At 47.0% G+C, this 15,347-nt stretch overlaps 1 protein-coding gene across 4 annotated transcripts in view; it reads left to right on the top strand.

The window, feature by feature from the left end:
• The window catches only part of NTRK3 (neurotrophic receptor tyrosine kinase 3), a 221,350-nt gene that overhangs the window by 184,258 nt on the left and 21,745 nt on the right, over window positions 1-15,347 (top strand). For 3 of the 4 annotated variants that reach the window (XM_075506227.1, XM_075506229.1, XM_075506231.1), the window contains one exon: window positions 3,817-4,060. In XM_075506227.1, coding sequence (XP_075362342.1) covers window positions 3,817-4,060 — 244 coding nt within the window. Of the gene's footprint in view, window positions 1-3,816; window positions 4,061-9,451; window positions 9,470-14,702; window positions 14,727-15,347 lie in introns of all 4 variants that reach the window. The other variant, XM_075506228.1, reaches the window with a different exon arrangement.

Here is a 15,347-nt window from a genome sequence, read left to right on the forward strand (position 1 = left end):
ACTGCCAATGCCTTGCGTAATTGTTTCACACAATAGTGCAGTCCTAAGTCTGATATCGTGCTGAAGCCATGCGTCCCCTCATTCCCATGTCCCCACCCTGCCCTGGGACATGTCTGAGAAATGCTCATGCCCTGGGAGGCCAGGGCCTGTCCTGGTGTCACTGGAGAAGAAAGCTCATTGTTGTATTATCTTTGGCCTTTATGAAGGAAAAGAAACTTTCCAGATGTGCGGTTCCTGGGATTGCAGCCTCACATCTTCCAGCTGCATTTAGCTGCTGGCTTTTCCTTCTCATGCAACTGTGGGGCAAGCAGCTACGGAGCAAGCAGATACGAGCTCCCTTCTCTGTTGTTGTGTGACAGGCAGTGAAATCCCTTTGTGTCCCAAAGGAAGCTGGCTTTTGGGACAAGGGTGCTTATACCCAGCAAAACGCCTAAGGGGCCATATGGAAAGAGAGTCTTGGGCTTTGTGTGTCAGGTCAGCTATCTGCTATCCTCACAGCGGCGATGGTGAGGGATGGGGGCTGCAAGGGGGTCAGAGAAGGTTGGTGGCGCAGGAGTGCCTGGCATCCCTGGTGAGTAGCAGTTTTTATTGTGGTATGATTCACCCAGCCCACAGCAGGAGTCAGTTCCTTCCAGGCACTGGAGGCCAGGGGCGCTGGGAGTCTGTAAGAGACACTCCGATGGACTTTTCCCAGTTTAACTGCAGAAATTGGAAAAGCAGTAAAATAGAAGAGGCTCACTTTAGACCCAGTTTCCTAGAGAAAAGCACAATAAATAAATTCCCCTAAGCGTTGTTAGACATTTGTAGGCTTCCCAGAAAAGAGAGAGAATTTTACTGGTCTGCAAAATTAACTGGTGTGGCAAGGGGGAGAACTAGGATCAACACCTACCAGCTGGGCCAGAGGTGGCATGTATTGGGGTGGCTCTACATGCCTCCCAGGGCCCCTGCCTGTAAGACCACTGCCGGTGGTGCAACAAGTTACCCTGCTCTCTGCACCGGGGAGACTGCAGTCGTGGTGTCCTGGCTAATAGAAAAGGGATAGTGAAAAGATCCTGCTGTGGAGAAATAGAGGCATTGCTCTCCAGGGAGCACGGCATCCCTAGGGCTGGTGTGCACAGGGGCTGGACACTGCCCGCAGGTTGTGCGCGTGGCACGGCTGGGCGCTCCCCAGCACACAGACCCCCTGCTCAGGGGTCTGCAGCAATGGCCTTCTCTCTCTGCTCACCGAATATCTCCATTGCTTCCTCCCTTTCCTTCTGTCACTGGTTTTCTAGCTTTTGTTTTCTGTCTGTGGCAGCAGCGAATTTGAAGTAGGAATGTTTGCATGTTGCCATTACAAACCCTCTTTGCAGTCTATAGTAAGTTGTTGCCATTTGCTGTAAACTCAGAAAGGCAATAGATTTTGTTAGAAAACTTGCATAGTTTTGATGTTTTTGTGTCAGTCCCTCCTGTGGAGCAGCCCCCACAGTTGGACTGTCTTGGGACAGAAAGAGGCATTTCAGCAGTGGAAGCATGCAGCTAGAGGGGTGATTTTTTTTCCCCAGATTGACTAAAGCCTTTATCACACCATAATAACCCCCCCCCCAACAGTTCTTTAACAGGGGATCCACCTAATGTTATGGCCTTTCTGTAAAGCTGAATGAAACCTCTTTCCCCAAGAAGAGGTGAGCAAACCCCTCTTGTATTCCCTGCAGGCTTCTTGATGCAAGTAAATATACTAATATCCCTCCTGTTAATCTCATAAATGTGTTGATACTTCTTTCTTCTGGACTATACCTGCATGGGATGGAGAAAGGGAGGGAGGGAGGTGTATGTATTATATAGGACATACCAAGATGTGTCCTATATAGTACGATGTAAAAAGAGCCAGTGAAATAAAGGTGTTGGCTGACCATTTTTTAAACATCACCTGTTCCCTTCAGAGAGACATTTCTTTGGGGGCCATTATTGTATTTGAAGAAGGTGGCAGCAATGAGATAGTAATATATCCTTCACTTCTCACCTAGGAATGTTTACCTTTGATGACAACAGGTATCAGCTGCAGCTCAATATGGTGTAACTGCAAGGCATGACTGGTACAAACTGTCCAGCACAGTTTTAGAAGCTATTGTTTGTCCCGCTTTGCTGTTTTTAGCTAACCTGCTCAGTCCTGGCTCAGCTTTACTTGTTGTCGACATCTGTTGTCACCACCAGGTAATTTCCTGGGGTAAACCCGTCTGTGGGCTGTTTAAATAAGACATCAAGCAGTCATTTCTGCATACACTCTTCTGCAGCTCCTCCTTGCTCCCATCAGTTCTTCCAGTGTGCTGCTGCTTTCACCATGCCTGTGAGCCTTCGAGATTCCCCCGGCAGCCCCAGCCCTGCCGTCTGCAGTGCTGCTCCCAGCCAGCTCATCCCACGTTCACTGCAGCATCACCCACTCGTGGCTCCCAGAGAACACTCCTGGCTTGTCAGCACTCATTTCTAGAGTTTCTCTCCTCTTCCAGCTGTCCTTCCTACCAGGAGGGGACCTTCAGAGCCATGTTCCCAGTGGTAGGGCAGCAGGAGGTAGCTGAAGACAAGGGCATTTGAAAAACTATCATTTGAGCCCCAAATGCCTGGATGCTAATCCCTTTGGTGCACCCTCAAGCCCAACAGAGCAATTAGGGAACAGAGACAAAGGAGGGAAACAGTTTGGATCTTGTTGTGGGTTGTTCAGTCCCATGTGAAGAAGGAGGGAAAGCTCTGTACGTGCAATTTCAATTTGCTAGCTCTCCATGGGGTTACTGCTGATGACAGGGGTGAAATGCCAAGAATCATTTCAAAGAGAACAGTATGAAAGCCTTGGAGGAAATGCTGTACTGTATCTTAGTCACAAGGAGGAAGGTCACAGCAAAATCTCTTGCTTTTCCCTAAATATGAGGGCTTTTGTTATTCCACCTTCACACAGGCTACCACAGGGTGAGCTCTACCAGGGGAAAAGACATCACAGAGGGAGCACGGCAAAGACAGGCTTGGTACACAGCGAGGCAGGGGATTAAAAAGGGGGCAGGACAGGAATGTGACTGACCTTCAGTCCTGCATTTACAATGCACTTAGTTCAGCAAAATATTTCCTTTTGTTGCCCAGGATGTTCTCTGCATTTGCTGACAACCAGGTGTAACCTTTGCACCTCTGCTCGTGCCTTCACAGTTTACAGTACCTGTGTTACCTCTGGGACAGCTTAGGGTATAAAAGGTATTTTCCAGGGATGAAGCTGCTGGCGTTCCTCTGAAACCTTTTATGTGATCTCTGGCTGCATTGGTATTGATCAGGGGGAGGTTGTTTGGTGATCTGGTGTTTGGAGGAAATAGAGGAGGCTGTTTGGGATTAATGAAGAGACCAGGTAGCAAGAATATGATGGCTGTGGAAGAAAAGGGGGTGATATCTCTACTTCTGGGAAGGTTTCCAAGGTGTAAGAATTAACTGGAGCACACGTAAATATCTGGAGGCTCATTAGTTTTGCATAGGTCTTGCCAGAGAAGAACGCCCATGTTGCATCAAGCCAATGGTCCCTCTGTCATGGCAGTCTCCATCTGTGGCTATAAGAAGTTGCTTGTGGAAGAGTAAGGATAGGAGAAGGATGTAGGGCACCCGCTTACCCACCAAATGTTACCACAACCTCTTTTTCTCTTAAGCTTTTCTTTTTTTCTTTCCACTGCAACTCTGTGTACCTTCTCACAGTGCAGAGTTGGGAGCTGGTCCCCACCCCAGCAGGAACAGCGACCGTATGGGATTCCTATCTCCTGGTCACTTTTGAGACCCAACTCTATGCTTTTTGCTTCTTCCTCCCTATAGGGCACATGGCCCAGATGCTATGATCCTCGTGGATGGGCAGCCTCGACAAGCCAAAGGGGAGCTAGGGCTATCCCAGATGCTCCACATCGCTAGCCAGATCGCCTCTGGAATGGTGTACCTTGCCTCCCAGCACTTTGTCCATAGAGACCTGGCCACCAGGAACTGCTTGGTCGGAGCCAACCTGCTGGTGAAGATTGGAGACTTTGGGATGTCAAGAGATGTCTACAGCACTGATTACTACAGGGTAAGGCAGCTCAAGCAGCAGTCTGACGCTCAGAGCAAAGGGAGACTAGGAAATGTTACAATAAATCAGTTTTTGGAGCTCTTGGGCTCACTTCCTTGGTTATTCCCTCACTGAAACATGCACACAGATGTCAATCAGGCATCCCTGAACCTCACTCCTTTTCAGTCCTGGGCATGCTTGTAGTTCAGACATCCATGCAGGTGTCTACACATAGATCTCTCTGTGATATGTCACATGCTTTGGGATGGCTCTGGAGTCATCCCATTCTTACTTCCTTCCTATTTTTTATTCCTCTTTTTTGAAGACATCGATAAATTAAAGATAATCCAAAGCGATGACAAAGACTACAGGCTGTGACCTCTGGTGTTAAAGAAACTTAATACAGGGACCTAGAGAAAAGGCAACTGAAAGACTGACTGATAAGTGCATAAAATACGGAGGAAGAAATAATAGGCAATTTAGGTTCAACCTCAAAACACTTTTTTCCAGCAGGGCCATCATTTAGACAATGGAATAATTTGCCAGAGGTAGGTTGCTGAAGGTCTGTCACTAAAGAAGTTCAGGAAACAACTAGATAAAAATGCCTGGGTTTAGTGCAGAGGCTAATCCTGCACTTGTCTCTGGGGACAGACTCAATGAGTCAGGAATGCCTTTGCCTTTTCTTCTGTGATTTGTGCTCGCACTGTCCCCTTGTCTTGCACACTCCCTTTGTACCTGTCTGCACTGCCCTATCTGCCCAGGATGGTGGCCTCCCTGGGGGGACAGCGTGTTTCTCACCCTTCCTCAGCTACAGGAGAAGCTGTGATGTGCAGAGTTTGAAGCACATTGGAGTAGGCATTTGTCGCTGGGCCCTCCACCAGCAGGGAAGGGCTTTTCAGGCTAAGGAGAAGTGGTTTGTAGCCTGGTGCTTGGACTAAGGCTGGTTTATTTCTGGTTACAACATGGATGTTTGGCTTTGAGGATGATTTCTATCAGCTACCTGAGAAAGGATTGACCTATGGTCTTGATCCAACTCAGAAGGTTTTCTTTATGTGATAGGCAGTTGCCAAGTGGAGTTACTGTGTTGGGGAGGAGGAAAAATGTGATCAGATTTCTGCTGAGACATATCGCCTCTCCCAGCCCAAGACATTGGCTTATCATTAAGTTTAATTGCCAGTGAGGGAACCAATCTTCACTGTGCAGCACAAAAGCCCATGTTGGGAAAAGGTCTCGGTGCGGTTACTGGGCAGTGTTGAGGGAAGAGAGGTGGCTACAGTCTCTTCCTGAAGGTACACTGTGGAACCTTCAGGAAGTAGCGAGTGGGGAAGAGAAGGCCCAGGGGAGGATGAGAAGCAGCCTGTGTGATTACCCATGTTCTTGCCTGGCTCCTTTTCTTCAGCCATGTTAGATCTACCTCAACCACAGTCAGTGTCACACCAATTGAGACAATCCCAGCCAAGCTTGTGTTCCTGCAGCACCAACAGCTCTCTCTGCAATGGGAGAATTTGCTGCTATTGCCATGTGAAGGCTGGGAGGGCCTCCAAAGAGTGAGAATTGAGACGATCTCCATAGGCCAGTTCACTGTTGTGGGATTTTTTGTCTTCTCTGTGGTGGTGTCCTGTAGATCTCATCCTGTCTGTGCAGAACGCTTTGCTGAGGATTGCTCCATGCTATCTCATGCAGTGTCGTAAGGCTTTTCTAGTGGACTTTTCTCTGCTAACATAAATTGCCATGCATGACCAAAGCAATAACGAGTTATCACCTGTTTACCAGAGCAAGAGCTGAGCTTCAGACCAGCACAGCCTTTTGTTCTTAATTTATTTGCCTTTCTCTGGTTTCACTGATTTTTGGTACTTTTAAAACTCTTGATCAGTAAGTCCATGCTCTGCATGCATGGAGACCTTTTCGTGTTAGAGTCCAAAGAGGGATCCTAGCAAATTAAGGTTTTGAGTGCCCATATTTACATTGCTGGTGTGAGGGGCAGACAGTTTACATGACTTGCCCAAGGCCAAAGCAGGATTCAGTGACAGAGCTGGGAAGCCCATCCAGGCCATATATTCCCCCCAGCAAAGAGCAGAAGTCCAGGAGCCAAGTGTCCTTCATCCTTCCTCCAGCCACAGCCCAGCCACACTACTCCCAGCATATGAGAAGAACCCAGATACGTTCATTTCTCAATCTCCTTCTCTAATCACTGCCTTGGGGGACATGTTTACCAGGAGACCACATGGAGCTGATGTTATTATTCACCCTTCTGGTGCACTCACAGTTATGGGACAGTCGCTGTCCTTCCCCATCCACCACTATCTCGTACCTGCCCTCTCCTCTCCCTCTGCCTTTGCACAGCACCGCTGCATTCATTCTGTGCAAGAACTGGCGTGAGCTGTGCTGTCTTAGGACTGGGAAATCTATTTGGTTTCTATGTGGCAACCTGCACTTCTAAGTTCCCTGTGAACAAAAGTAGTCAACCCTTTGAATAGAAACCTGGTTGTGACACTAATGAAGCCACATGAGGCTCATGTAAATTGACTGTATTAGACCCGACTTCAACTCTGGTAAGAAGCAGCATTCACTTTCTCCTGCAAACGTAGGTGAGAAAAACAACATGGCTTCACAACAATTGTGCATTTGTGCTCTATCTTCCTCTCAATTTTAATTCCTAACATCTGTTGCATGAAAACTGGCTTTTCAAGGCTCCTGAGACAACCCTTTCAAGTGCACAGACCTATCATAAAATCCACCAAGGTACCCCAGTTGAGGGCTTTTGAATGAATACAGAGAACAAATAAGCTCAAGTGTGAGAACCAAACTGTTCCTGGGTGTCACCTATGGAAGGTGGAGATGTGGCTGAAAAGCTGAACTTTGAAACTCTTTGGTGCTGTCCCTGGTCACATTTACAACCTGTCTGGTGATATTCCCAAGTCTGATTCTCAGTGTTTGTGCACAGCAGCTCTCCCGTTGACAGCCTGCCATTCTCAACAGTAGGACCTGGAGCAAAGTTCTGCTTCAGGTGGTTTCTAGAAAATATTGCTTGGTGTGTCCAACTGCAGCCTGGGGAGAACACTCTAATTTGTCATTTTCACAGAACACAGTGAAGGATTGCACCTCGAAGCTGACACAAAGTGACAGGTCTGGAGCTCTCTGCAAGCAGACTCACTTCAGCCCTCTGGGTCCCCATGTTTGCTCCTGCCCAGGCTCCACGAGCATGGATAACTGGGCATGTGGATATGTGAATGTGTTCCAGGCTGAAGATTAGCTCCCAGCCATTTCCTTTCTTTCCCATTTTTAATCTTTTAAAACAAAGAAAGAACACCATCTGTCTCCTGCATTTGTGGGATGCAAAAGTGCTTTAACAAAGGTGAACTGCTTAATTTCCTGTTACACATTTGGATACAGAAAACAAACATTTGTGTAACAAAAGCAGCAGAGGGGCTTGTTTCCCCTCTCCACAAGGCTCTCCATGTTCTGCCTGAAGACAGGTGCATCCTTCTCCTTGTGTATCACAGAGGGATCCCATCAGCTGATGCCTTTAAACCTTCTTTCAACAAGACAGGATGGAGAGAAGATGGTTGTGGAGGTGTAGGTGGTGGGGAGAGGTGAAACAGCATCTAATTAGAAAGCGGAGGAAAGCGGAGGGACTGGGGAGATGGGGAGAAGTAGCCCAGCATCTGTGTGAAGAGTAAAGGCGGAGACGCTGAAGAAGCATTTCTGTGATGTGTTGTGTAATGTGCTGTGCAATCTTTGGTGTGGGTCTCTGTGGGAAGGCATGATGGAATATATCCATATTGGACAGAAAAGATTTGGGTGGATTTCATTTTCCTTGTTGTTGTCTTTAAAAAAAAAGTGTGAGTAGGCGATTTTTTTAGGTATGACTCAGGACTGTGACAGCAGGTGGTGGGACGCTGCAGGTCAGGGATGTTGTGCCTCAGCCAAGCTGACTGTGGCATGGAGACTGCAGCAAGTCCGGCACATGGTGCCTGCCCAGCACTGCCTGGGGAGCTGGAGGCTGTCACGGCAGCTGGGGGGTTTGTCCAGAGCTGGGGGCATCACTGGGGCTGGGCTTAGGACTCCCAGCTGCTCTTTCACCCAGCAGGCTGGGGTTTGGTTGCTCCCAGAGCCCTTCTGTGGCTCTGAACTCACCTGTGCTCTGGTAAAATCCAGATGGTTTTCCTTTCTTCCCCCAAAATGTGTAATTCAATTCCAAAACAAAACAATGTGGCAGCTGCCCAGGGAAAGGGCAGTGTTTCTTCATCTTTAGAAGAGAATACAGTCTTAAATCATAGTCAACGGTCCTTAATAATTTCCAAGGTAATGTCCTGACATGGGTGGGAACCCAGCAGTGAATACACATGTCGAGTAGAGGAAGGATTTATATAGGCATTAAACCTCATTAAGACATCCCTCTGTCCAGGTCTCCTATGTCCTACCCTTCTGGCATCCTGCCCCAAATCCTGGGCTGGGCTTGAAACCTCTAGGGGATTTTAGCTCCATCCTTTCCCAGAGGTGTGTCCTGAGTGTACTCCAGGTCACAGTTCATCACGCAGAGGACACCTGCTTGTCAAAAAAAAGACACATGCCGGATTTGCAAAGGGCTCTGAAAATATATTTCTGTTTCTAGCAACACAGAGCTAGACATAATAACAAAAAACGCTCCCTGCTTCTGTGTCCTCACTACTCCGGAGCATTGTTTGGATTTGGGAGAGACAAGGTTTGCAGGAAGAAGTAATATCTTTTATTAGAACATACGATATTGTTGGAGGGGAAAAAAGAATGGATTTTAGACACTCAAACCCTCTCCGAGCTCTCTTTTTTTTTTCAGTAGTATCAGTCAGTTTAATAAAAGATTAATATCTCTTCCTATGAACCTTGGCTCTCACATGCTTAGACCATCAGAACCAAAACAACGTTTCTGCTATGACTTTGGCCTTAGGTCAGTGTTCTTTAAAAAGCCTAGGATCCCTCTAGCAGATGCCTCCTCCTCTGAAGCATGAAGGTTTACTGTGTAAACATTTTCTTTCTTCTCTTTCTTTAAAATGGCTAGAGAAAAACCCATATTCTTCATAATTTTCAGCACCCATTGTCAGGTTGCTTCCTGATGACCATCTCCCATCTAGACCATCTCTTTAGTTATTCTCCTCTGGAGTTTGAAATTGTTTTCTTTCTCCTGGGCACAGTCAGTTATTTTTCCAGTGAAGTTTCCACACAAGTAATAGATCACCAAGATTTAGCAGTTGCCTGGGTCATGCTCCTTTGGAGGCTTGTTCAGCATGGTAGATAAGACTAATAGACAAGCCTTACATTGAAAGTAAATTTAGTCTGACCCACACTCTCCTAGGTAGAGGGTCCCTAAACGATTACACCATCATTGCATAGTGCTCTGTTCCCACCAGCTTTGAACTCACTGCAGAGGTTTAGCTGTACTCTCCCACTGGTGTTTTTTGTGCGTCCTTGCCAGGGCTCCTTATTGCCCGTGCGTATCCTTCAGCTGTACAACACCCCCTTTCGTGTCCCCTGATGTGCTCTCTTCATTGCTTTGCTGTCCATCTCAAGCAGCGTGTTTACAGCATGGGAGATCGAGCCTAGAAGAGGGAAATTGCTGCCCAGCCCTATTAGCACCAGGAATGATCCCTGCGACGAGTGTGCTAGGACTCTGCACCATCACCTACAAAGGGGAATGCCAACAGGCAGAGGGGAGGAAAACTCCCTCTGAATTTCTGTCTGGGATATGGTACTGACTCACTTTAGGGGGAAAAAAATAAAAAGCTGCCACTCTCAGGTTTTACTGTAGACCTGGTGTACACTGGCAGGATTAGTCAGCTCCGGACAGAGAGCGAGCCAGACTCCGTGCACCCAGACAGTGTGCTCAGGCTCCGTTTCAAAGTCGATGGGTGGGGGAAAGCAAGGTCAGTCCCTGGCTGCGCTGACTGTTGTGTGTAACCTTGTGTAGATGGTACAATGTGTGTGCCACGTTCAGCTTCCAACATCAGTACCATTTCCAGCACCTAAGTGCTGTGCAGATGCTAAGCAGCTGAGCATCAGCTTTTGTCTCTTCTACCCCTTCTCTGAGGTGAAAAATATAACGTGCTATTCTCTCTGCATCCTTTCTGCCAGGGTGTTGGGAAAGTTTAATATCTGTAAATATATGTTGCACTAAGGAAAAGACTTAGAAGTGAAAAGTACTTTAATTTTCTCCTGTATTAAGTGGGACAACTGGAGAACGTGTCTTGCTTTGTCATACCTACATAAGTAAGGGCAGAAAAGTCTCATAGTGACCTGGAGATGTGACCTGGAAACCCCTAGTACTGATACAGAGAGGCCAGTCAAGCAGAGCCATAGTCTTGCTATGTGCAGGAGCCCATGTCTGCTGTTGAAAGTATTACATGCCCTTCTCAGCATCTGTTGACCCCATGTGTCCCATCACCCCAACCCCTGATTTGCTATCTCTTTCCTTGTTTTCATTGCCGTCGTTCCCCCTAGATGACACCTCTATGCCCCATGAGGTGTGGATGGCTCATGCCGTGGTGTCTCACAACTTCCCTGACTGGTGGTTATGGGACAATAGAATCAATTTCCCCCTAACTTGCAGCAGAGCTGGAAACAGGGTGGGTGAGGGAACCGCTGAATGTGGGTGCGCGGGGTAAGTGTCTCTGTGCCTGTCCTGGTGTGTTCTGCGTGCAGGAAAAGTCAGTGTGATATTGAACGTGCTGGTCTTTGATGTCTCTGTGGCTCCTATAAAAACCTCTGCAAATTGAATTTGCGGCACAGTTCCTTATCTCCTGAAAGGAAGATGTAACAGCATCATCTTGTGTTTTAGCCAGACATTTTTCCTCAACACTTCTCCATTTCTACACTGAGGGAAAAACAAATGTTGAGTCTTTATTTTTTTCCCCTCCCTCCTGTTTGAAACATTAAGGGCCCTTCACACAAAGCAGCTCAAGTGCAGAGGAATTAATTGGGGAAATTAGGTTGTGTTGTATTTCTGGCATTTTCTCAGAAATGGTAATTGCCCTAATTCTCCACCCTGCCAAGACCTCCACCCGCACCCTGTTTCCCTCCTCCCCTTTTCCTCACTGTCTACCTGTCTTTCTCCTGCTTGAGTTGCTGTTTTCATGCTGTTGCCATTTATTTCATTTCAGTAATGAGAGGGACGTGGCAGGTGAAGAGCTCTCACAATCTGGTGACATCTTCTTCGAAGCACAGGCACAAAAGAGCAGTTTGTTTTTGGGAAATAAAAACTCCCTGCTATGGTACTTGACCTCCACGCTCACCTCTTCTCCTGCTCAGGTTATGTTGCTGCTGCACTGCAAGTCATTTGGCTCAGATTTTTTGTTTAATATAGTCTTAATATTCACCCAAACACTGACCTCCACACTTAACCCCTCTGTGTTCCCCCCAAACCACCCAAGCCCTCACACTCTTACTGAGAGCTAATCAAACTTATGATCTTTCAATCAAAGCTCAGCCCCATTCCCAGACATTTGAGTTGAGGCTTTTGCTTTCTCCCAAGCATTGGACTGAGTTCCAGAGAGCTGGGAGCTCAAAGCCTTTCAGTTTAGCTTCCTGTTGGTTTTTAACTCCTGACCTTCCATTTGCAGAGATCATAGATGTGGTCAAATAGGAAGGAATTGTTTGTTGTTCAGTATTTCCTGACCTAAAAGACCTGGTGATGTTCATGGCAGGTTCGGATCCAATGGAGAGGCTACAGTGGCTAGTAAAGTGGTGGGACTCCTTGTCTCAGGAGATGGTACGTGCCAACAGCTGAGATGGGCTGAAAAAGTGATTGAACAGAATTGTAGAAGCAAAGTAATCTATCAAGGGCTATCAAACACAAAATACCTCCCCTGTTTCAGGAAAGCCCTGTGCCACTGATTATTGAGGACTGGAAGATATTGTGGGACATATGCTGTGGGATCTTCTGTTTCCATATTCTCCCCTGTGCAGCTCTGGCTGAGGTCAGGGTCCCAGCTGACTGGACTTTGGCTGCTCTTAAAAGCTGTCCAGGCTGATCTCTGCTTTACTGGGTGCTGGGGAGAGTACTGGGAGTAACCAGTCAAATGCTGGACCCGGCTGACGGGTAGTGACACCATCCCCAGGAAGTCAGATTCAGTTCAGTTCAGAAAGTCAGTTCACCTCTGCTGTGAAAACTTGAGACAGCAAACTTGAGACTTCCATTTTCAATATTGCCTGGGTGCAGCCATCAAATCCAGAAAGGGTGATCTCCACCCATCCTTGAGTAGTTTTCCCCACCCTTGACTGTGAAACTGTTTTTTCCCCTGTGCTAGTTTGTATTGTCCCAGTGTGGTTCCCAACCACCTGCTAGAAGCTGCCTGCATGCAACGTGCTCCCTTCCTCCCGCTGTTCCCACTCTGAACATTCCATTAGCCTGAAAGCTGAGATACATGGAAAAGAGCACAGTGCCTAGTTTTGAGCCAGAGAGACTCTCCCATGGTGGAGATTGAGCCAAAACATGTTCCTCTGTGGTGTCACCAGAAACAAGGAAGGATTTTGTACAGGGTAGGCCAGAGGAGTTGATGGGTTCCTGGGTTTCACCAAGGTGGCCTGATTTAAACTGTAGCTAGAGCAGAAGAAGGTGGAGAACCACATGCCAGCGAGCTTCATTATTCTAGCCCCAGGTGGACCAGAAACAGTATGTGTGCTCCTGAACATATGGAAATGAACTGTTCACACTTTGGAAGGAGCACTGCCACTTACAATCGAGGGAGACTTGGATGTGTAAAACCCTCCCCTCTCACCTTCTCTACGTTGTTGGACCCATTTCCCCACTGCATCCCAGCTGGCCAGTGACCTCCTCCTGCCTTCTCACCCGCAGGACCGTGATCTCAGCTCTCCTTTACCATGCGGACAGCCATGAGACCACATATTGGTCAGGAAAGGTGGGGAGCATCCCCAAACCTCAGTATGATCAGCGAAAGAACTGAGGCAGTTCAGGCAGAGAAGTTATAAGCTAGTTTAGTGGGAGCATGGATAAATTATGACTTGTCTTGCTTTATTTTTTCTGATTTTTGGAGTGGAGTAGTGACTTTTTGACTTAGATAGATAGACTTAGAGGTTTTCCCCAGTGTGAAAAACCTTGCTTCAAGACAAACTGAAGACCTCCCTAGAAAAATTAAGATGCAAATATCTTCATTGTCCTCCTTAATTAAGGTGTTTTCATGGAGAGAAACCATTACCTTTCTTTTTTCCTCCTGATTCCTGCATGGTCAATTTCAGCAGGTGTTCCCCTCCTGATCCCCCCCATTTCATAGTCCTGCCTCTCACAGCCACAGCGAGCTCCTTCTCCACGCCAGCTGGATGGAGAAAGCCCCTATTTGCAAGCAGCTGTCTTTAATAAACAGGCTGTTTAGGGCTAGGCTGTCAAAGAGAGCATGTTCAATGTACAATCAAGGGGCAACGATGCACAAAATTGCACACACGCACAAAATAGGAATCTTTTCTTGGTGTGTGTTGAGCTTTGAACGCTTAAGTGATTCCACCTCTCTCTTCCCCATCCAATTATGCAGGCAACACATGATAAGATTGCTAAAGGAATTAGTGAGGGAAATCTTTACACGGCCTAATCAATATTGGTCTGCTCACTACAAGGAATCTCCCCCCCTCTGGCCCCAATCATGTTCTCATTTGCCCTCTGAAAACCCAAGTTCACCTTCTCGCTATTTGGGCTGTGGTGACCAAGAGGAAAAACAGCAGCATGTCTGTTGAAAATGTTTGTAGTTACAGAGTTTCTTCCTTGCATTTAAAAAAAAAAAGAAGATGTAATACAGCCCTGCCAAAACCACATTTCAGGGTTTTAAAGAGGTCTCCTGTGCAGGCCAGAAAGGCCTTTCCTCTGTTACAATTGTATGGCCTTACAGAAATGGCCAGCAACTTTATAAGCAAAGGCAATGGATAATAATTTTTCTGAGCGTCACTGAGGCAGGACGCCAGATTTTATGGGCCACTAGGCTGATCCAATATAGCAAATCCTGTGTTCCACTGTGGATTCTGAGACCAAATTATCAATTAATGTGAAGCATTAAAAAATCCAAATCCCTTTTAGTTCCCTGCAGTCATTAGTGACAAGATACAATATCTATAGCTCAAATGCTTTGCCAGCATCCCCTGGCAGCAAGGCAGAAACTCCACTCCTATTTTTTCCAATACATACAAGGAAAACATATGAGATCAGTGGTTTTTACAGTCAGATTCAGCTGCCTCTTCATATTTACTTAGAGGGAGGAATAAATCAGGTTTGGGTTACTCTCTAGGTTAGTTATTTGTTATTGGAATAAATGCATGGTAATAGATCTGACAGAGGAAGATGTTTCTCTTTCAGCTCTGTGTTTGAGGTAGAATTTGCTTTGTTCTGCACTATATTATATTGATGTTTTTTTCCACTGCTGGATGACTTCATTTGCTCTGCTTCTTTCCAATGTCCATACCTCTGCCACAGCTGGCTTTAGGATGCAGCTTTATGCAATAGATCTCTCTCTTCTTTTTCCCTAACTGTAACATTGTAACGCACAGGCAATTTAAACAACCATCATGAAACAATTTTCTAAGCCTTTCCCCCACTCATTTCCTACCTCAACTTTTTGGGAAGGGAGGTGAGTCAGTCATTCACGGGGCAATTCCCCAAGCAGAATGAGCTGTCGGCTACATTTAGCAGCTCAATTTTCACCTCTGGTGCGGGGTGGGAAGGCGCCCAGGGTGATGACTAGCTGGACAAAGCCTGAGGCCGTAGTTTTGGTATTCCCCAGGCAGCTGTCAGCCTGAGCTCCTGAGTAGCCCAGTCAGAAGTCTTCCCCCAAACCACCGTGCTCACCAACTGCCCTTTCTTCTTGGGATTTTGTCTCCTTTTTGTGCCGGTGGGAAGACCAACACCTTACTAGAAAGTCAGCGGACCTTATGCTCGTCATTCACTCCTGATTTGCACACTGAGATCCCTATCCCTTCTTCTCCCTCCCATTCCCCAAATCTTTCCTACTTTGATACATGGGAAAAAGTAGTGCTGTATTTTCTGCTCCATCATTTCACTTCCCTTGTCCCCTCCTAAGGTTCAGTTTTGCGAGTGCTGGCAGGTTTGCTGGTGATCGGAAGCTGTGGGATGAGGTTTTTTCTTCCTCCCCCAACCTGCGACAGTACTGATGGGACAAAGACTTTTGGGTAAGCGTAGGGTGATGTACCAGGTTCTTCACTGGGACCTCTGGCCAACAATGCCCTTAACTCTGGCTAACCCAAGCTTGCTCGAGTAAAGACATCAGGCCTGGGTCGTGTTCTGCTGGCAGAGGCAGATGGGTCCCTGCGCTGTGCC

This window comes from Mycteria americana, chromosome 6 (genome assembly GCF_035582795.1).
Source record: "Mycteria americana isolate JAX WOST 10 ecotype Jacksonville Zoo and Gardens chromosome 6, USCA_MyAme_1.0, whole genome shotgun sequence".
Taxonomy (NCBI): domain Eukaryota; kingdom Metazoa; phylum Chordata; class Aves; order Ciconiiformes; family Ciconiidae; genus Mycteria; species Mycteria americana.